At 35.5% G+C, this 24,084-nt stretch overlaps 1 protein-coding gene across 1 annotated transcript in view; it reads right to left on the bottom strand.

Annotated features, from left to right (window-relative positions):
- ADAMTS20 (ADAM metallopeptidase with thrombospondin type 1 motif 20) overlaps window positions 1-24,084 on the bottom strand; it is a 218,081-nt gene that overhangs the window by 76,891 nt on the left and 117,106 nt on the right. Inside the window, exons 18-28 of the mRNA XM_010382396.2 lie at window positions 23,860-23,989; window positions 18,782-18,908; window positions 17,163-17,373; window positions 16,866-17,030; window positions 15,879-16,043; window positions 14,891-15,010; window positions 14,143-14,250; window positions 7,000-7,164; window positions 6,606-6,896; window positions 5,686-5,847; window positions 3,912-4,088 (exon numbers count right to left, since the gene is read on the bottom strand). Of these exons, the coding sequence (XP_010380698.2) occupies window positions 3,912-4,088; window positions 5,686-5,847; window positions 6,606-6,896; window positions 7,000-7,164; window positions 14,143-14,250; window positions 14,891-15,010; window positions 15,879-16,043; window positions 16,866-17,030; window positions 17,163-17,373; window positions 18,782-18,908; window positions 23,860-23,989 (1,821 nt within the window). The remainder of the gene's footprint in view (window positions 1-3,911; window positions 4,089-5,685; window positions 5,848-6,605; window positions 6,897-6,999; window positions 7,165-14,142; window positions 14,251-14,890; window positions 15,011-15,878; window positions 16,044-16,865; window positions 17,031-17,162; window positions 17,374-18,781; window positions 18,909-23,859; window positions 23,990-24,084) is intronic.

Raw genomic sequence — 24,084 nt, 5'->3', positions numbered from 1 at the left:
GACTACTTTGGTCATAAGCATATCTATTTTTAACTTATTAAATAAATTTGCTTACATTATTAATTTGTATTCATTGTTTATAATATATAAAAAGAAAATTTACAAAAACTTCACAGTATTTAAAAATTGACAGCTAACAAATAAGTCTTATATTTTTAAATCTCAGTGTTAGTTTCTAACAGGAATATTATGTAAAAAATACAGTAGCTTATACATAAACCACAATTATGAAAACATATACTATTCAACAATTAAATGTTTAATAAGAGAAATTAACAGTTTGTTATTTAAGGAAAACGCCATCAAAAGACAGGAGGCATTCCTTATATTAATAATACAAGATCTGTTCAGTGACTTAGAACATTTTAAGTGCAAGAAGTAAAAATACAACATACATATGAATGACATAAAACACAAAGCCACAATACTCATTAATAAACAGGTTAAAACACAATCATTTCACGCTGACTAATCACCAGAAATGTAGCCATTGAATTAACAAAGGTTAAATTTATTTATTCCTTTTTTCATTACAGCACAAGACTTTCTACAACATGAAGAAAATTTAAATGTATCTTAAAACTTTCTAATAATAATTTAAATAATTTTACATTTCACATTTCCTTTGCTTTAAAATGAAAAATGTTTCTGAGATTTAATGTCACTCACTCATACACACACACATGCATGCATACACACTCCTAATTTTCTACTTAGTCAATAGGATCTGCTGAAGTTAAAGTTATCCATGAAAGAATATTACTCTGGTATGCTAATAAGGTATTCTGAAGTTTGTCTAATATGCACCAACACTGAAAGAGGTAAAATGTTATATTTGGTATTGACAACAAAACTTCAGATCTCCTAAACCCATTTAATATAAAAGGCTAATTTAACAAATAAATATGCTTCATATAATAAAAGAAATCCAGTCATTCTAATGATATGTAAGTACTTCATACATATAAAAAAGTAAATAACTATGTTTGTAAAAATTCTATACAAACATTTATTGTGATTTTTAAAACTTCAATATATTCAACTTATCAAAAAAATAAAAATATTACATTTCTTCATAGTGCAAAGACTGAATTATTCAATGAACTCCTTTTGGGATATACATGTAATAAACACTAAAGAATTCTGCACATCTGCCTTACTATTTGGCAATCTGTGATTATTGTTTTCTTGGTCATTTGTTTTTGTGAGGTTGAAAAGTCATCTATATACTGGACTTTAATGAACATTTATATTTTTCACTTGTGACATAATTTACATACAAAAAAATAGCATAACAAAAATATACTGGAATATAGTATTAGATACATTTACATAAACATTGCATGAATATCACAGTGGATATGTAGAGAAGGTTGATAAACCTTAAAATGTAAAATATCAAAGGATCAAAAACATCTAAAACTGACCTGGAATGAATTATTTGTAATTTTAATATTCTATAAATCTAAGTAGATTTTTATGTTAAACTTAAAAGCATTATAATGTTTATTAAATAGAACAGGGGTCAGCAAACTCTTCCCAGAAAAAGCCAGATAGTAAATATTTCAGGCTTTGTGGGTTACAGAGTTTCTATTGCAACTAATTGATGCTACTGCTGTAGTGCAAAACCAGCCATAGATAACACATAAACAAATGAGCATGACTGTGTTCCAACAGAACTTATTTACAAAAATAGGTGACAGGCCAGATTTGGTCCATGGACCATAGTTTGCTGACCTCTAAAACAGAGAATCTGACTCAAAAACACTTAATTTTAATTGTTTCAATACCTAGTATAAAGCATGAGACCTGAGTAAATGTTTAATGCTTGGTGAATTAAAAGCATGAATGGGTAGGGAAAATAAAATATCTGTGCTCAGAAACAAATGCCATTACAACTCAGTCTCATTAGTGGTTAGGATTCTGCTTTCCTAATTGGGAAAAAATTCCAAGAAAGTAATCCATAGCGTTCTTAAGAACTAGGCTTGCAAACTATAACCAATAAAATGAAAGAAGATGCAACAGAGACATAGTGAGCAGAAAGTGGATTTCCAATCTAACATAGCTAATAAAAAATATCTTTTTATGGTGAGTTCTTACAGTATTTCAAATCTCCCAAAGTAAACTGTAAACTCCATAAGAATAAGAAATATGTTTCAATTATCTCTGGATCACAGTACCTAGGATATATAAGATGGTCAGTAATGACATTTATTAAATACATATGTGAGTGCTTTCCATGGTAAAATATGTTTTTCATTAGATCCACAAGATGATGGTCCTTTGAGGCAGCAATTTTACTTTAAGATCCTCCTATAAAGTTAAAATGTTCTGTTGTTTAACATCACCAGTCACACTTTGACTATAAAGATGAATTTCAGCCTGAACCAGAGCTTGACCTACTCTTCAAATAACATGACTTGAAACTTGGGTTTGCATCTTATTATAAAGATGTTTGAGTAGGGCAAAACAAAACAAGTGCAGGCATCAAGTGTTGGTTACAAAACTGGAGTTATAACTAATTTTCAAATAAAGAATCACTTAGCTTTATAAATTTAATTACAAATCGATTATAAACTCGAGTCAGTTTTTCAGTTAACGGAAATGTACTTGGTCATTCACGATTTAAAAGATCAATGGTAATCAAAATGCCTATTTCAATATAATTATATATTAATTACTCCTCAAAAAAAGATATTTGAAGACCACTAAAGAATCATTCACGAACAAAGCTTATGAGTTTTGTCTATGGCTCCAATAAAAACTCAGAAAATCAAAATATTCCCAAACCACGGTAACTCCACAAAGTGGGAGAAATGCATAATCATATAAATTATTACATAAATTAAACTTTGGCATGACATATGTAAAAAACTGTAAACAAGTTACGTTATGGAAGTAAATTTCTCTACTTTTTTAAACATAATATTTTCACATTTCCAAACAAAATAGTAAGTCAGATAATGACAAAAAACAAGTTTTAAAGAATACTATTTGGCTTTTGGATCAGTTATGGATATCAACAGATGAAAGCCACACATAATTATATGCTTAAACAAGACACAGCCTTAATTTGCCATTTTTACAAGCACAACGTCAACATTTTATATAAATGTAAATAATATAATATTCCTGATTAATTGACAGCAAACCAAAGATAAAATGGAGAAAAATATTTCCATTAGAACAGTGGTATGGTCCAAAGTTCACATATTAAAAAATAAATATATAAAATACCATTATATATGTGACACTACTTGAAATTAAATGGATTCCTCTTCCAAATATCAAATTTCAAAACACAAACCAAGAGGGTCAATGATCTACTCTACAAAGAAATCAGAGAAGATAAAGTGTATGCATTCCACAATTTATAAAGAGAATAAATTAAAGCAAAAGAGACAATATAAAGCAAAACAAAACAAAAAAGAATAAGAATATTATCATACCATACACAGCATGGAATACCATGCAGCTGTAATAAGGAATGATACCATGTCCTTTGCAGGGACATGGATAGAACTGGACGCCATTATCCTCAGCAAACTAATACAGGAACAGAAAGCCAAACACTGCATGTTCTCACTTATAAGTGGGAGCTGAATGATGAGAACACATGGCCACATGATGGGGAACAACATGCTGAGGCCTGTTGGGGAAGGAGTGTGGGGGCCAGGGAGAACATCAGAAAGAATAGCTAATGGATGCTGGGCTTAATACCTAGGTGATGGGATAATCTGTGCAGCAAACCACCATGGCCCACATTTACCTATGTAACAAACTTGCACATCCTGCACATGTACAACTGAATGTAAAATAAAAGTTGAGGAAAAGAAAAAAAATGAACTCTTCCCTCACTCAGACTCAAACTTTAAAGTATGACATATTAACAAGCAAGAATACTATCATACCGATGTCCATGGTTCCTGATGCCATGACACATCAGCAGGGCAAGCATGCATATGACACTGTATTACACTAGGTGGCTTGTTTACGATTTCACAGTTGTGATCTTCTAATATTTGGCCATTGGGAAATTGACATATTACAAGTCTTGATTTTATTCCTCCTCCACATGTTTGTGAACACTAAAAACAAGAATAGGAAAATTCAAAACTATGTGGTTTTAAAGAGAATAATGTATTGCTTCATTCAATGTTTAAACATAATCAGTAATTATGTTTACTCTAGTAATGTTACTCCAGTAATGGTAGAGTTTAAGTTTATAATTACTTCATAATTATCAACATTTCTCCCTAGATAAAAAAAAAAAAATCAAAGTTTCAATTCCACGACTTTAAAAGTTGACTAGATTTTGAGGATTAGTATCATAATATATTTCAATAAGATATCCAGGACCTGTAAGAAAATGTTGGCAGGTCAAGCCAGAATAAAAATTTATTTATCTAAATAATGAGCATTAAGTACATAATGTACAATATCCAATCAACAGGTTACTAAATAACCATGAAAGCTATTAATAATAAGGGTATGTCTAATTTTATAAACATGAAATGTTCAGTATATATAATATAAAAACAGCAAGTAATAAAACAGCTGTATAATATGAACCAATTTCTAAAACTCATGTAGAACAAAAGCCTGGCAGGAAATATACCAAATTTTGTTAAAAGGTTGTATTTACATTTGGACATATAATTTGAATTTTCAAAACGAGTGCATGCAAACTCAGAAACAGAGGTTACTTTAGTTTTGGAAAATAGTAAAAGTGTATCTTAAAAATGTGCTTGATATGTATCAGCACCTGGTCTGAGTGTACTTTAAAAACATGGCTTCAAACTCCCAGTGAACAGAAATTATGTGCTAAAAATCATTAAGCAAAAATATTTGATTAATTTAATTAGGTCATTCATTTTAATTTTCCAAAGCTAATAGAAATACTGGCTTCTTATTTGTTCCCATTCCACATTATGAAGGAAGTTAGTATTAAAAGTGACTTTAAAAAATTATCTTTTTATTTCCAGTGCCTACAGAGTGCAAGTGAATGAAGCAAGTGCTCAATAACTGACAACTATCTGGCTTAAAGAAAAAGATTTGCCAAATGCATAACTTAGTAATAGGATTAAACATGGTTTATATTTTATTCTAGTTTTCTATTTTTATATCAACCTAGTTGTCTAAGAAATTAAGAGAATAAATCAATTTTAGAAAGATACTAGTAGTTCAAAGATATATTGCCTAGCATATTAGATTCTGTTGAAAAATCTAGAATATGCATTTTTAAAATCATGAATGAGTGACCTAAACCATAACAGAACATTTATTAACAGAACATGGCTTAATTACTCAATTAAAAAAAAATCTAGTCAGCAGAATCACTTGAGGCCAGGAGTTCGAGACCAGCCTGGGCAACATGGTGAAATTCCCATCTCTATTAAAAAAATTAAGAAAAAGAGCCAGGCATGGTGACACACACCTGTAGCCTTAGCTACTTGGGAGGCTGAGGTGGGAAGAGTGCTTGAGCCCGGGAGGGGGAGGTTGCAGTGAGTCGAGATCACTGCATTCCAGCCTGGGCAACAGAGTGAGACTCTGTCTCAAAAAAACAAAAAAATCTTTCTCTACATAGTATAGTGAAATAAGATGATCGAACAGTATAGGATGCTTTTTACTTTTGGTCTTCTAAGATGTAATAATCTCACAAGTTTAGAAAATACTATGACTTACTTCTCCCCAATTTCCATAGTTCCACTGTGGACAAGGCCCTGGACCACAGTGCTGTAACTCTGGAGGCTTGGAGGCTGCATCGCAGTAACTAGCACTTTGTCCATTTTCATCCTGGCAGACCACAGCCCTACGCTGAAGTCCTCCAGAACAACTGCTAGAGCACTGACAAGAATAAAACACAAAATATGCACAAACTGCAGATTCCACATCATTAATTTACATGGTAAAAAAAAATCAGCACTGACTCAATCAAAATCAAACTCTACATTAGAATCTCCTTCATTGGAATAACAATTTGAAGTGAGAAATCTGTCAAAACACTTGAGTTTTACTGGGAGCTTCATTAGAATTTGTTGATGAAAAGGTGGGACTTTCAAGTTTGCATTAGGAAACAATTTTCACTTTTATCATAAGTGTTAAGTAAAAAATTGAAGTTTTGAGGTCTCACTAGGAATGAATAAAAGCATTAAATTATTTAACTTTACACTGGTGTGTTTCTTCATTTTGTATTATTAATCTCATGTACAATATGAACTATAATTATACCATGTGTAGTTTGTCACGATTTTATACTAGCTTATTGTATTGATATCATAATAATTTTGGGGTTTAGGTTTATTCATAACATTTATAGTCATACCCCTTAAAGGGCTTTCTTTTGTTTTTATTATAATGAATTCTACTCAGATTGTTTTACAGTACATTCCTCTGTAATCATAATAACATTTTAGTGCATAATTCAATAAGAACTCTAGCATTTGTAACGAGCATCAAAAATGCTTAATCCTTTTAATATTTAAACTAATGATCTTCAAATAAATTTAGCATTTAAAGTACTGGTGGCATCATATACATACCTGTGAAAAGGATGTAATATAACAAAATTATAGAATTAATATAATTCAATAAAAATGGCTTACTGATCCCCATGGTCCAGTTCTCCACTGGTTTCCTCTGACTGATGGATGGACCACCTGATTTTCATTATCTTCAAGTTTGTGAGTTAATGGCAAATTCGTGCTTAGATAATAGCTTGGCTGCACAGCAGAACTAGGAAAGTGGCTGTGTGCAGGCAGGCAGGCTGCTAGGCTACATTCCTGTTCCATCAAAGGGCGAACTTCAGGATCACAGTAATTCTCATCAATTGGCTGATGGTAGTTCATGCATAAAACTTGTCGTGTTGTTTTTCCATGGCCACAGGAAGCTGAACACTGATCAAAAATTTAGCCAAGGGTAATATACAACATTAATTTATATTTAGTATCAAATATATTTAAATTTTTCATTTTCTTTTGTTCTCATAAGAATACTTACGGGTGACCAATCCCCTGCTTGCCACTCTCCACAAGGGGTAAAACAGTCCCATATTTCAGCAGGTTGGGGCAAGTGGGCACAATATGATTCATCTGCTATTCTATCAAGAGCATCACGGCAGCTTACATAGCGGGCTTGAGTGCCTCTTCCACAAGATACGGAGCACTTTTTAAGAAATCAAATTGTATCCAGGCATTACACAGTAGTACATCACCCATGTCCCTTATACATAGCTGTTACTCACATTTCTAAAACATGCAGTTTCTTGAGAAAATTTAAATTATTATAGATAGTATCACTTGACATCACTTCTGAGTCTAATAAAGATGGGGTACTGAATATTCCAATCAGTTTAGATCATAAATTTCACAAATAATGTATAATAATTCAATAATACATAAATATAATGATTTAAAATGATGCTTAGTTATTTGCTAAAATTAAGATACTGAAAATATTTTAGGTATGAGAATCTTACAATATCAATAAAAATAATTTTGATATCTAACATTTATTACTAAGTAACAGATAGATATAATTCCATAATTAAAATACTCAGAGAACATGTGAAACTTAAAAATACATATTCTATAAGATTTTAGCAATGTATACTCCACATATATGAAAGCTTTCCATGTAGAAAAACAACACGAAAATGTTTGTAGCGTAAATAAAAACTGATAAAGCCTAATACTATATCTGCTTCTCATAACAACCTGTGACATAATTATTATTATTATTCCCATTTTGAAGATTAGAAAATAGACTCAGATGGGTCCCTGAGCAAGTTGGCCAAATAGGAACAGCTCCAGCCTCCAGCTCCCAGAGCAAGTGACACAGAAGACGGGCAATTTCTGCATTTTCAACTGAGGTACCAGGTTCATCTCACTGGGGAGTGCCAGACAATCGGTGCTGGTCAGCTGGTGCAGCCTGACCAGCAAGAGCTGAAGCAGGGCGAGGCAACCCCTCACCTGGGAAGCACAAGGGGGAAGGGAATCCTTTTTCCTAACCAAGGGAAACTGAGACACACAACACGTGGAAAATCGGGTAACTCCCAACCTAATACTGCGCTTTACCAAGGGTCTTAGCAAATGGCACGCTAGGATATTATATGCCACACCTGGCCCAGAGGGTCCCATGCCCACGGAGCCTTCCTCATTGCTAGCACAGCAGTCTGAGATCTACCTGCAAGGCAGCAGTAAGGCTGGGGGAGGGGCGCCCTTGATTGCTGAGGCTTAAGTAGGTAAACAAAGCAGCTGGGAAGCTCGAACTGGGTGGAGCGCACCACAGCTCAAAGAGGCCTGCCTGCCTCTGTAGACTCCACCTCTGGGGACACAGCACAGCTAAACAAAAAGCAGCAGAAACCTCTGAAGATGCAAATGACCCTGTCTGACAGCTTTGAAGAGAGCAGTGGGTCTCCCAGCATGGAGGTTGAGATCTGAGACTGGACAGACTGCATGCTCAAGTGGGTCCCTGACCCTTGAGTAACCTAACTGGGAGACATCCCCCACTAGGTGCAGACCGACACTTCACACCTCACATGGCTGGGCACACCTCTGAAACAAAGTTTCCAGAGCAAGAATCAGACAGCAACACTCGCTGTTCAGCAATATTCTATCTCTTGCAGCCTCCGCTGCTGATACCCAGGCAAACAGGGTCTGGAGTGGACCTCAAGCAAACTCCAACAGACCTACAGCTGAGGGTCCTGACTGTTAGAAGGAAAGCTAACAAACAGAAAGGACACCCACACCAAAACCCCATCAGTATGTCACCATCATCAAAGACCAAAGGCAGATAAAACAACAAAGATGGGGAAAAAGCAGTGCAGAAAAGCTGGAAATTGAAAAAATCAGAGCACATCTCCCCCTCCAAAGGAATGCAGCTCATCGCCAACAACGGATCAAAGATGGACGGAGAATGACTTTGACGAGTTGAGAGAATAAGGCTTTGGTTGATCAAACTTCTCAGAGCTAAAGGAGGAACTACATACCCAGTGCAAAGAAACTAAAAATCTTGAATAAAGAATGGAAGTATGGATAACTAGAGAAGGACATAAACGAACTGATAGAGATAAAAACCATGACACGAGAATTACATGACAAATGTACAAGCTTCAGTAATCAACTCGATCAACTGGAAGAAAGAGTATCAATGATTGAAGATCGAATGAATGAAATGAAGCAAGAAGAGAAGTCTAGAGAAAAAAGAGGAAAAAGAAATGAACAAAGCCTCCAAGAAATATGGGATTATGTGAAAACACCAAATCTACGTTTGATTGGTGTACCTGAAAGTGAGGGGGAAAATGGAACTAAGTTGGAAAACACTCTTCAGGATATCATCCAGGAGAACTTCCCCAACATAGCAGGGCAGGTCAACATTCAAATTCAGGAAATACAGAGAATGCCACAAAGATAATCCTCAAGAAGAGCAACTCCAAGACACATAATTGTCAGATTCACCAAAGTGGAAATGAAGGAAAAAATCTTAAGGGCAGCCAGAGAGAAAGGTCGGGTTACACACAAAGGGAAGCCCATCAGACTAACAGCAGACCTCTTGGCAGAAACTCTACAAGCCAGAAGAGAGTGGGGGCCAATATTCAACATTGTTAAAGAAAAGAATTTTCAACCCAGAATTTCATATCCAGCCAAACTAAGATTCATAAGTGAAGGAGAAATAAAATCCTTTACAGATAAGCAAATGCTTAGAGATTTTGTCACCACCAGGCCTGCCCTACAACAGACCCTGAAGGAATCACTAAACATGGAAAGGAACAACCTGTACCAGCTATTGCAAAAACATGGCAAAATGTAAAGACCATCGATGCTAGGAAGAAACTGCATCAACTAACGAGCAAAATAACCAGCTAATATCACAATGACAGGATCAAGTTCACACATAACAATATTACCATTAATGTAAATGGACTAAATGGCCCAATTAAAAGATACAGACTGGCAAATTCGATAGAGTCAAGACCCATCAGTTTGCTGTATTCAGGAGACCCATCACACATGCAGAGACACGCATAGGCTCAAAATAAAGGGATGGAGGAAGATCTACCAAGCAAATGGAAAACAAAATAAAGCAGGGGTTGCAGTCCTAGTCTCTAATAAAACAGACTTTAAACCATCAAAGATCAAAAGAGACAAAGAAGACCATTGCATAATGGTAAAGGGATCATTTCAACAGGAAGAGCTAACTATCCTAAATATATATGCACCCAATACAGGAGCACCCAGATTCATAAAGCAAGTCCTTAGAGACTTACAAAGAGACTTAGACTCCCATACAATGATAATGGGAGACTTCAACACTCCACTGTCAACATTAGACAGATCAACGAGACAGAAAGTTAACAAGAATATCCAGGAATTGAACTCAACTCTGCACCAAGCGGACCTAATAGACATCTACAGAACTCTCCACCCCAAATCAACAGAATATACATTCTTCTCAGCACCACATCACACTTATTCCAAAATTGACCACATAGTTGGAAGTAAAGCACTCCTCAGCAAATGGAAAAGAGCAAAAATTATAACAAACTATCTCTCAGACCACAGTGCAATCAAACTAGAACTCAGGACTAAGAAACTCAATCAAAACCACTCAACTACATGGAAACTGAACAACCCACTCCTGTATGACTACTGGGTATATAACGAAATGAAGGCAGAAATAAAGATGTTCTTTGAAACCAATGAGAACAAAGATAAAACATACTAGAATCTCTGGGACACATTTAAAGCAGTGTGTAGAGGGAAATTTATAGCACTAAATGCCCACAAGAGAAAGCTGGAAAGATCTAAAATTGACACTCTAACATCACAATTAAAAGAACTAGAGAAGCAAGAGCAAACACATTCAAAAGCTAGCAGAAGGCAAGAAATAACTAAGATCAGAGCAGAACTGAAGGAGACAGAGACAGAAAAAACTCTCCAAAAAATCAGTGAATCCAGGAGCTGGTTTTTTGAAAAGATCAACAAAACTGATAGACCACTAGCAAGACTAATAAAGAAGAAAAGAGAGAAGAATCAAATAGATGCAATAAAAAATGATAAAGGGGATATCACCACCGACCCCACAGAAATACAAACTACCATCAGAGAATACAATAAACACCTCTATGCAAATAAATTAGAAAACCTAGAAGAAATGGATAATTTCCGGGACACTTACACTCTCCCAAGACTAAACCAGGAAGAAATTGAATCCCTGAATAGACCAATAGTAGGCTCTGAAATTGAGGCAATAATTAATAGCCTACCAACCAAAAAGAGTCCAGGGCAAGACGAATTCACAGTGGAATTCTACCAGAGGTACAAGGAGAAGCTGGTACCATTCTTTCTGAAACTATTCCAATCAATAGAAAAAGAGGGAATCCTCCCTAACTCATTTTATGAGGCCAACATCATCCTGATACCAAAGCCTGACAGAGACACAACAAAAAAAGAGAATTTTAGACCAATATCCCTGATAAACGTCGATGCAAAAATCCTCAATAAAATACTGGCAAACAGGATCCAGCAGTACATCAAAAAGCTTATCCACCATGATCAAGTGGGCTTCATCCCTGGGATGCAAGGCTGGCTCAACACACGCAAATCAATAAACATAATCCAGCATATAAACAAGAACCAAAGACAAAAACCACATGATTATCTCAATAGATGCAGAAAAGGTCTTTGACAAAATTCAACAGCCCTTCATGCTAAAAACTCTCAATAAATTTGGTATTGATGGAACGCATCTCAAAATAATAAGACCTATTTATGACAAACCCACAGCCAATATCATACTGAATGGGCAAGAACTGGAAGCATTCCCTTTGAAAACTGACACAAGACAGGGATGCCCTCTCTCACCACTCCTATTCAACATAGTGTTGGAAGTTCTGGCCAGGGAAATCAGTCAAGAGAAAGAAATCAAGAGTATTCAGTTAGGAAAGAAGAAGTCAAATTGTCCCTGTTTGCAGATGACATGATTGTATATTTAGAAAACCCCATTGTCTCAGCCCAATATCTCCTTAAGCTGATAAGAAACTTTAGCGAAGTCTCAGGATACAAAATCAATGTGCAAAAATCACAAGCATTCTTATATACCAGTAACAGACAGAGAGCCAAATCATAAATGAACTCTCATTCACAATAGCTTCATAGAGAATAAAATACCTAGGACTCCAACTTACAAGGGATATAAAGGACCTCTTCAAGGAGAACTACAAACCACTGCCCAGTGAAATCAAAGAGGACACAGACAAATGGAAGAACATACCATGCTTATGGACAGGAAGAATCAATATTGTGAAAATGGCCATACTGCCCAAGGTAATTTATAAATTCAATGCCATCCCCATCAAGCTACCAAAGACTTTCTTCACAGAATTGGAAAAAACTGCTTTAAAGTTCGTATGAAACCAAAAAAGCACCCGCATTGCCAAGACAATCCGAAGTCAAAAGAACAAAGCTGGAGGCATCACGCTACCTGACTTCAAACTATACTACAAGGCTACAGTAACCAAAACAGCATGGTACTGGTACCAAAACAGAGCTATAGACCAATGGAACAGAACAGAGTCCTCAGAAATAATACCACACATCTACAGCCATCTGATCTTTGACAAACCTGAGAGAAACAAGAAATGGGGAAAGGATTCCCTATTTAATAAATGGTGCTGGGAAAATTGGCTAGCCATAAGTAGAAAGCTGAAACTGGATCCTTTCCTTACTCCTTATACGAAAATTAATTCAAGATGGATTAGAGACTTAATACCATAAAAACCGTAGAAGAAAACCTAGGTAATACCATTCAGGACATAGGCATGGGCAAGGACTTCATGTCTAAAACACCAAAAGCAATGGCAACAAAAGCCAAAATTGACAAATGGGATCTAATTAAACTAAAGAGCTTCTGCACAGCAAAAGAAACTACCATCAGAGTGAACAGGCAACCTACAGAATGGGAGAAAATTTTTGCAATCTACTCATCTGACAAAGGGCTAATATCCAGAACCTACAAAGAACTCAAACAAATTTACAAGAGAAAAACAAACAACCCCATCAAAAAGTGGGCAAAGAATATGAACAGACATTTCTCAAAAGAAGACATTCATACAGCCAACAGACACATGAAAAAATGCTCATTATCACTGACCATCAGAGAAATGCAAATCAAAACCACAATGAGATACCATCTCACACCAGTTAGAATGGCAATCATTAAAAAGTCAGGAAACAACAGGTGCTGGAGAGGATGTGGAGAAATAGGAACAGTTTTACACTGTTGGTGGAAACGTAAACTAGTTCAACCATTGTGGAAGACAGTATGGCGATTCCTCAAGGATCTAGAACTAGAAATACTGTATGACCCAGCCATCCCATTACTGGGTATACACCCAAAGGATTATAAATCATGCTGCTGTAAAGACACATGCACATGTATGTTTAGTGCTATTCACAATAGCAAACACTTGGAATCAACCCAAATGTCCACCAGTGACAGATTGGATTAAGAAAATGTGGCACATATACACCATGGAATACTATGCAGCCATAAAAAGGATGAGTTTCTGTCCTTTGTAGGGACATGGGTGCAGCTGGAAACCATCATTCTCAGCAAACTATTGCAAGAACAGAAAACCAAAGATCGCATGTTCTCACTCATAGGTGGGAATTGAACAATGAGATCACTTGGACATAGGAAGGGGAACATCACACACCGGGGCGTATTGTGGGGAGGGGGAAGGAGGGAGCGACGGCATTGGGAGTTATACCTGACGCAAATGGCAAGTTGATGGGTGCTGACGAGTTGATGGGTGCAGCACACCAACATGGCACAAGTATACATATGTAATAAACCTTCACGTTGTGCACATGTACCCTAGAACTTATAGTATAATAATTAAAAAAAAAAAAGAAAATAGACTCAGAAAGCTTCAATTTCTTGTCCAGAGACACAGAGTTCTTGAAAGGCAAAGGACTTAGCCATTAATTCTTAATTCTAAGCCCTATACTTCTTCGATACCATCAAAAAAACCTGAGAATAAATGTATACATTAATTTGTGAAATCTCTAGCAACCATTTTGTTGATGTCTAAAAGCCTCCATAATAGAAACACTGTATCTACTAAAGAAATTCACTTACTGGGGTCCAAGAACCATGTCGCCATTGTGCCATCTTTTCTATGAGAGCAGTTGGTAATGAAGTGGTCTTAAGTTTAGAAATAAATGGGCAAGGTGTAAGTACACAGTTCTGTTCAGAAGAAAAATGGATATCGTAAAACATTAATTAATGACTGATTTGTATAAAATCTAATACTTCATTTCTTCTGTATGTCTCAAGAACAGTTCTGTACTAAATTACAAATTGGTAATATGAATGTTTTCATCTTCAAAAGCACTAACTACAGTATTGTCAAGTGTCTGTAGTGGATAATGACTGAATCCTAAAGTTTGGACCATTCTGTCTGATTGCTGAAAAGGAAAAGATCATCAGTCCTTTAAAAATACTGCTCAGCTGAAACATTCTGAATGGACACAGAGCTCTACCTTAAAAAGCACAATATACTTTAGGAGTTCATGATATTTATAATACTAGATATACTCCTTCTTCAGTTCAAATAATTGAAATTCACAAGTTAAATGAGTGAGCCCTCAGCAGCTAAAGAGTAAAAAAAAAAATTTCATTAATAAAGCTACAAAGCTGGCAAAACCAAGAACAATAAATTCTATTTTTTCCCTCTCTCTCTCACATACACATTTTTAAGGCATACAAGTTTAAGTGGAAAAAAATAAGTAATCATGGTGTATAAAGTTAAAATGTTGATGTTGAACACATCAACAATCTTTCTGTCTCGTAAATCTTTTTGTTTGTAAACCATGATTCTTTTTACCTGTCTGTCGCTAGGGCGACTAGCTTCATGGCATTCTGTGTCTTCTAACACTGCACTAACTAGCTCATTGACACATTTAACATCTCGCATCTGATACCCATGTCCACATGTCGTTGTGCACTGAAAGAAGAATATAAATAGATATTTAAAAAACATTGCTTTCCAAAAGTTACATAAACTTCTATTTTCTTAACGAATACCCTGTTAATGATATACTTCCAATAATCTTTTTATCAGTCCTTTATTTTAGATTTAAGACTTAAAAAGAGCAAAGTCAATAAATATGCATATTTATTCAAATTTAGTAAATGCCAATCAAATATTGAAGTTAACCAAACTGTACAACAACTAATGTATCCTAAAAAGTTGTCATATAAAAATATAAATAGAGGCCTGATATTTTAGAAACAGTCAATATGATTTAAGGAAACTAAATACTTTTCAAACACCACCTAGTGTATGCATGTCCTTTAATATACTAAGTAAATTTTAAAGAGACAAAGAAGGAACAGCATATGATAAAGTTAAAGGGAAAATGAGAGAAGGCTTCCTGTCAATTGTGGCAACCTCTGCAGAATAATAAGCTACTCCATCCTCATCCAGCCTGATCATTGCTCATCCTGCAGACTCCTAGCTGCCTGTTCAGCGAAACATCTAAACAATGCCTATCCTAAAAACAATAAAGATATCAATGCAGACACAGAGATGAAAATATTTATAATCTAAATAAAGCTGATAAAAGCATAAAGTCTGTAGCATTTTGGTTAACAAAAGGGAGTTCAAAAGCAAAGCTGAAATATTTATTACAGCAAAATTAGCAGTACTGTCAACATGTTACACATGAAGGTTCACATTTCAGGGTTGTTGTTTTTTTAATAAATCAAGCCAAATTCCATTGCACCCACTAAGGGAGGAGTAAATATAACACAACTTTTGTGTTATTCTGTAAAGATAGATCAAATTAGAAAAACCCGTATCATATACTCACAGGTCCCCATGGTCCTACTTGCCAGGAAGCACATGTATGAAGTTCACATGGACTCAGAGACTGAGGTTTGGTACTTGAGTTACAGAAGCCATCACTCAAGTGATCTTCATTCAGCTGACACCATACCTGCCGCTGCTTTATTCCTTTACCACATGTAACAAGGCACTGTTAAGAATACAACTGATCATTATTTATTTGTAGCATTAGTCAACACAAATGCCTTAAAATGATGCAACGATCAATTTGCATAGGAAAATACAGTTGAAAAACCATTCCCAAATGCATTTTCCCTCACTCCTCCAGAAATATTCACTGGGTAAAATCAGCCTGCCCCTAACTTCTGCTGCTAATTCCCACTGAAACATCCATTTATCCTAGAAACAAAGGTGCAAAACTAACCTTAGAATAAGTATTCATCCCAGGCTGCTGTGGACCCTGGCACTTTCTTATGCAAAGGGTTATAGATTAAATATCAGTTAGTGTTATTGCTAGTCAGATATTGTAAATAGTATAATGACAAACTATCTTGTACATTTCTTTCTTTTTTTTTTTTTTTTTTTTTTTTTGAGACAGTGTCTCACTCTGTCACCCATGCTGGAGTGCAGTGGCCAATCTCAGCTTACTGCAGTCTCTGCTCACTGATACCTCCACCTCCCAGACTCAAGCAATCCTCCCACCTTAGCCTCCCGAGTACCTGGGACCACAGGTGTGTGCCACCACACCCAACTAAGTTTCACTATGTTGCTCAGGCTGGTCTCGAACATCTGAGCTCAAGCAATCTTCCCACCTCAGCTTCCCAAAGTGCTGTTATTACAGGCATGAGGCAGTGTGTGCCTGGTCTGCCTTGTAAATTTCTGATTGCTTTGATAATAGTTATTTACAAAATGATGAAATAAATTTAAGGACTTTTAAATTTTGTAGTCTTAGATTACAAAGCTGTACTAACACCATATTTTAATAGTTCCAAGCCTCATGTGTTTAATGTACCTCACTCCATTCACTAGCAGCCCAACTGGGACAGGAAAATTCATTGCAATTCTCTCTTGTCACTCGGGACAGTTCTTGGCATTTATTGTCAGCAAGACGATGGCCAAAGTTATTCATACAATAAGATTCTCGAGACCTTTCCCCTCCTCCACAACTCCTGGAACACTGATTTTAGAAAAAAAAAGTGGTAACTAATGGAAAAAAATCAGATTTTCAACAAAACTGTACTTTAGAGTAACATAAATAAGTAATTAGAAAAAAAGGGCAACTTTTTTTAAGCAATCATTTTTATTGTACCTGAGACCATTCTGAAAAATGCCATCTTGTGAAGACACAGTTACCACGGCATAGTTCTCGGGTAGGAGGTTTAAGTTGGTCACCACAGTAGTGGTCATCCACTTGAACACTCTGTCCTTTATGAATGGAATACTTCATGCAATGGATGTCCAAGGTTCTATATCCTTGACCACATTGGGTTGAACATTCACTTTTGCCAATAACATGCCACCTTGAAAAAAGATGTTATTATACTTAGGAGGTATATTACGTAATTAAAAATAGGTTCAGAGACACTCATGCATTCAGTTTTTAAAATTCTGAGAGTTGATGGACAAACCACCAAAAAAACAAAACCAGTCTGGAGCCAGGAAGCCAGCATTATACTACTGACCTCATGCCAGCATTTGGTGGCAGCTTTGGAGGTACATCCAAGGAACCCCAGGCTTCCTCAAAAACCTTTGAAAACAACTGGTTTAGATCATGATTACCCAATTACTTAGCAGCTGATTTAAGACAATAACTGCATATATCTGACTCCCAATCAGGTAGTTTCTCCCTATGAAATCCCTCTATAAGTATTTTGATTTTATGACCAGGGAATGTCTAGGAATTTGACTACATCGATAAAAATAAAGCATTTAAAAAGTTAACTAGTTTTTGTAAAGTACACCACACTTTCTCATTAATTCATGTAATCTATATTTAGGCATGTTTCCAAGGAAAACATGTTTTCCACAAGTAAAAATGTTAGTTATAGCCAAATTATCCCAATTGTAGTCTAGCATTCATCAATGTGAGGGCACCCGAATAACAAAGCACAGAATTCACGAAATTCATTTCCATCCCTAATTGCATTTCAAGAATTTCACTGTACTTCCTTTTACTACTATGTATTGGATCCAACTTACACAGGCAGTTCTACTACTGTGCTTTTGCTATGTCGTCAAACAACACCATAAATATATAGAAATTCTCATCAAGTGAAAGAGGTTCTGGCCATACCTGAATGTTAAAAGGTACCTGCTACAATGCTGAAAATAAATGTATAAATATGATAGATGGACTCATTGTATACCATGTCACTCCAAGACCAATCATGCACACACACACATGCACACACACACACAAAACCCAAATAACAAGAAATTTAAATTAGAAGTATAAACTTCCTGTCGTGATCTAGGATCAATTTCCCTGAAGTTTAATGCACAAAATACTGATAGAATCTCAAGGAAATCAATCAATTTGATTTCTCCAATTCCCAAACTTCAGAAGTTTACTGGTTCATTAATTCAGTGGAAAATAACGAATCATGCTACAAAATTTATTGTTTCAGACCTTTAAACCATCCATTTTCAGATTACAATTTACTTGTATTTATTTTACAGACAACATTGCAATCTTTTTCTACACAAAATGTTGAGGCCTATATACCAGTATTCAGAAAATACTATGAACGAAAATTCAAATCATCATGTACTGAGTTTTACTATAAATTAGTGAGCCTGAAATTTTTTCATGGCAGGGCAGATGATGAGTAATAATTATATGTCCACTCTGTGTCAGTCACTGTGTTAGACATTTTAATCTTAGCTCACTTATTAATCTGGTTATATTACATATTATTTCTCTTTTACCTTAGTTCACAGTCTGTATTGCAACTTTGAGTAACAAATGATGGAAGTGGCAATTGGTCACATTTTTGATCAGACACAACACTATGATCACTCTTATGTATGCAAGTTATTTTTCTTCGCTGAAGACCTTGGCCAAAGTCAAATGAAAATAAAAAACGAAAGAAAAATTCACAGTTAGATGTTCCATAATTATGTAATTCTGCTAATAGCTTAAAGGAGCCAGCTAAGCAAATAAAAATTTCCAATGCAACACACAGGATATACCAGTATATTAATCTAGTGAGGAATGACTTTTTATAATAAGTAAGCTGAATCCTGAATGACTGAGGAGTTTGCTTAATGAAGAGATGTACAGAAGATGGGACAGGCATTGGAGTAAAAAGAAATTCACTACAGTGGGATAGAGTGGTTGTTGGTGAATAATTGAGTAGCTGAGGACAATGCTGTTGCTATACAGTACACTATAGTACTGTCATCCATCAGCTTCCTCAGCTACCTCCCCTTTCCCTGCAAGAGGATTACACATCTCTATTGCTACAATGTTATAGTAGCTTCCTGTAGGGGAAGAACTCTTTCCTGTCCATCAGCATCAGGCTTTTTATCAACTGACTGAAAAGGAATATGACCTATTCCAGTCCCACCCAGCTCTCTTTCCTTTTTCCCTCTGCCTCCAGAACATCATTTCCCAGATAGAGCTGATCTTTCTGCCTGGAATCATGAAAGAAAAAGGCATAGACAACAAAAAGATCAGTGTTTGTCACTGGTTGTGGGGGAAGGAAGGAAGAATAAATAGATGAAGCACAAGAGATTTTTAGGGCAGTGAAACTACTATGTATGATATTATTTTGGTGAATACATGTCATTATACATTTGTCAAACCCAGAGAATTTTTACACAAATAGTAAACTTTAATGTAAACTATGGAGTTTAGTTAATAATAATGCATCAAAATTGGCTCATCAATTGCACAAATGTGCCACACTAATGCAAGATGTTAATAATAGAGGAGTGTGGAGGAGAATGGCAGAGGGAAGATGGATAAATATGCAAACTTTCTGTACTTTCTACTCAATTTTTCAGTAAACCTATAACTTCTCTAAAAAAATAAAGTCTATTAAAAAAAAAGAAAAAAAAAAAAAAAAAAAAAAAAAAACATGGGCACAGATACCAAGTTGGAGTAGAGCCATAGCAAATTAGCAGCCAAAACATGATATGAGCAATAAATAAACCTTTATTGTTCCAAGCCATTAAGGTTTGGTGGTTGTTTGCATGCAGGATAACTACAGCAAAAGCAAACTAAGAGAAGCAGTCATAACTGACCAGACTCATTTGAATTTTATGCTTTCTGCAATGAGGAGACAGTAAAGAGTTTAAGCAGTCAGTGACATGAACAAATTTCTGTTTTATCAAAGTTCAACTCTGTGCTTCCACTTAACTAAATATGATCATATATGTTATCTCTGCTCCTTCCTAAATATCTTTTGAAATAACTATGAGAAATTCTGAAAAGGCACAAACCTAAAAGAACAAAAAAAGAAAAGAAAAAAAACAGCAAGAAAAGGAAATTTTGAATATGAAAAGTAGATGGAAATAACTATTTAACAGAACCAAGGAAGATGAAACCTAACCCTGCAAAGTGGAAAAGTAAATAACAAACAAATCATTCATGACACAGAACCCAAGAAAGGCCCAGGAATGGTAAATAGCAGGTTCCTCTGACAGGGTGAATATGTGAGGGGTAGGCCTGAAATAATAGAGAATTAATTGAAAAGTATTTGAAAAGAACGGTTAGACTACTAGCTTCCTAGTTGAGAGCAGCACTGTTCAATGAAAGCAGAATGTGAATCACATCTGGAACTGTATATTTTCTAGTAGTCACGTTAAAAAAAAAACAGCTAAATTATTTTTCGTAACCTTCATGTTTAGCCCCAAATATTTAAAATATGATCATTTGAACATATCAATATAAAATTATTAATAATATATTTTACATTCTTTTTTCATTCTAAGACTTCCAGATTTAATATGTATTTAACACTTATAGCACATTTCAATAGATTAGCCACATGTGGCTACTGGCTACCATATTGCACAGCATAGCTCTAGAAAAAGTAAATTTGAAGGCATAAGACACAGCTGAGAAAAGGTGGGAACACACTCCACTGAAACAAGGTGGCTAAGTAAAGTTCCCCACACTTAATGATGTGATCCCAGCCCATTCAGTTCACAATCTCCTGCTGGCACCATGCCAACTTCTGTTATCCCATAGCACCCTCATGATAATCAGAAGATGAGAGAATTCCTCTCTTGCAGGACTGTTTAACTCAAGAAAAAAGATCACCTGACAATAACATTTGAGACTTCTCTCCAATGACATAAGAGAGGGCTACTTAATGACCAAGTTACTCTATAATGAAACTTCTAGTTAACTTGTGTGACCCACAGAGGACTTTCAATCAGAATTTTAGCACTTTTAAAACATGAACAAACAGCACAAGATCACTAGACATTTTAGGAAAGCCTCTAACACACAAGAAAAAAGTAAAATGAACAAAAACAAACTAGAACTAGGATGAAACATGTGTAAGTGAGGGAGCAGAAGAAAACTTAAGGACTATGATTAATACACTCAGAGATACGATAGAAGGCAGTACATTCATAAAACAAAAGCAAAATGTTATGAGAAGAAACATTAAGAAAACAATGACATTGAGAGAATAAATTAGAAAATTAATAGCAGTTTAGGAATGTGAACACCCAAATAATACTAGTTTCCCAAAGATAAAAGAGAAAAGTTAATGTGAGGAAGTCATCTAAGAACATGATAAAATTTATCAAGACAAAGATTTATGTTTCTAAATTGGAATGGCATCTTAATTACCTAGAAAAATAGATGAAAAAAAAACCAAATCAATGCACATTGTCCTGAAATTTCATACCACTAGAATTAAAGAGAGGATCCACAAAACTTTCAGAATACAACATGCCATGTACAAGCACAGGAAATTGGAAAACAAGCCAGAAAACAAGGCTTTCAAAATTCTAAAGAAAAACAATCTCTATTTATACCAGTTGAACTACTGATTGAGCATGAGAATATAGTTACGCCATTTTCAGACATGAAAGGTCTCAAAAATCTACTTTTCTTCTCAAGAAAATACTGAGGGATATGTTCCACCCAATGAAAGAAGTAAATCAAAAAGAGGGATTGACAGGATTTAGAAAATAGGGAATCTACACAGAATACTGAAGAGAATTCCCAGGACAATAACGAAGGGAAATCTCAAGATGACAGTCATTAAACAAGCCTAAAAAGCAACATGAACAAATTAGAGAACAGAGGGCCACAGTAGCCAGAGGTAAAGAAAAAGTGAAGGAAAAATCAAATTGATAGATTCTATAATATGCTTGAAAATATTAAGACAAAATGTATAGTTCTGACAAAAAGTTTAAGGACCGATAACTTTCAGTACACAGAAAAAAACAAAATGGAGGGAATTTAACTTTAACTTCAGAGAAACTTAAAAAATTACAAAAAAAGGGAACATAATCATAGTTCACTATGTGGTAAAAGAAATAAGTTGCTTTTCCCCTGCGCGTGATTGTTTAAGAGAACTCTCCTGCTTTGGACTCCCAAATCATCTCTCACCACGTTTGTCCAAACTTCCATTTTGAATCTTGTTATTCTTGGTGTGTTCACTGCATTTTAAAATGTTCTTTCATTCTCCTGTTGCTGGAATTTCTCCTTCTAACTCCCCATATCCATGGTCACAGACGAGCTTACCCACTCAAGTTGGAATGCTGATCCCAGCTCCCCAAATTCCAATTCTCTTCTAAAAGGATATGCAGGACCTTTCTGTCGAAATAAATTTCTTCCTTCTATGTTAACCAAAGCTCTGTGTTTTCTACTCTAGCATTTATACCAGTCTATGTCGCATCATATCCTTGTATCCCTCGACTGAGACACTGCTAAAACAGGAACAATTGTTCCCATGAAATCATTCTGGGAAGCACTGTCTAGATGCCACAGGACCAAGACTGTGCCTCTTCCTGAATAGGGCACCACAGTTCCTTTGGCACCTCGTCAGTTCAGATGGTAGACTGTTCTTTACATTCTCACCATCTTTTGTCATCGGCTCTGGCTGCCTACTTTCTATGATAAGCTTATCTCCACATGGTTCTGAGCTTCCTTTGCCCTGACCCACTCATGCCCTAATTCCCAAACTGTTTCTCTATTCTTCATGAAGACTTTTCTTCCATTCTACACAAAACTCTCTCTCGTCAGCTTCAATCTCCTCAAAATCTGTTCCCTCCACCTTTTCTTAGGTCCACACTGTGCATATCTATAGTACTATATTTACCATTTTATTAATAAATTAACATATATATTCATGCACCTGTTTCAAGCACTAGAATAAAACTTGAATGCAGAATTGGGATAATCTGAATGTATTCCCTCAATAAATACTTACTGCATTGAACATAATATTACACAATTAAATATTCATAAGTACAGACTGCAGACTCTAGTCTTCCCACTTTTTTTCCCCTCTACAAATTGCCCTGCTGTTCCCACTCTGCTCCTTTCCTCACTCTATTTCTTTTCATTTTTCATGCCATCTACATAATTATACTTTCTACTGGTCAGGGAAAGAAAATAAAAAGATGAAAGAATGTTTGTTATCTCAACAATAAAAGAGGAAGCCAAGTTGTTGAGAAAGACTGTGTGGAGATGAGTGGAAGAAAAGGCAGCTATTTCACCAGGAAGCAGGATATATATAAGTTAGAGAAACTTTCTGTGGCTGTGAAAAAGAGAACGAGAATGGGAAAGTAAAAGAACAGTAATAGACAGAGAAGGGTGAAAACAGTAACATTAAATAGTGCTGTTAAGTGTAAGAAACAGAAAGAATTGGTGAAAAAAGTAGAAAGGAAAACAAGATTGAAAACCTTTATATGTCAGTGTGGGATATGCATATGGACAGTGGGGAGGAGTCCTTAGGCAGCAAAGACTCAAAAGTACCCAAAATGACGACAGAATGCACAGTCAATCTTTTGTCCCTTATTGAATGCCAGCGTACCTTGACACATTTTGGTACAGCCTTCCCATGGTCCATAGGGGTCCCATGTGAACACGTCGCTCCTCTCTTCCAAAGGGATATTGAAGGAATAACGTACATCAGGGTTGTATAAATTACCCACACATAACACCTCAATAAGAACACAAAAGAACGTACAATTAATTCATAAAAAATATTCTTAAGACATCATTTTATATTTGATAACGTTAAGCACTTAACCAGTAG

This window comes from Rhinopithecus roxellana, chromosome 10 (assembly GCF_007565055.1).
Source record: "Rhinopithecus roxellana isolate Shanxi Qingling chromosome 10, ASM756505v1, whole genome shotgun sequence".
Classification (NCBI taxonomy): Eukaryota; Metazoa; Chordata; class Mammalia; order Primates; family Cercopithecidae; genus Rhinopithecus; species Rhinopithecus roxellana.
Note: the sequence above shows the minus strand (reverse complement) of the source record. Positions and strands in the feature narration are given on the sequence as shown.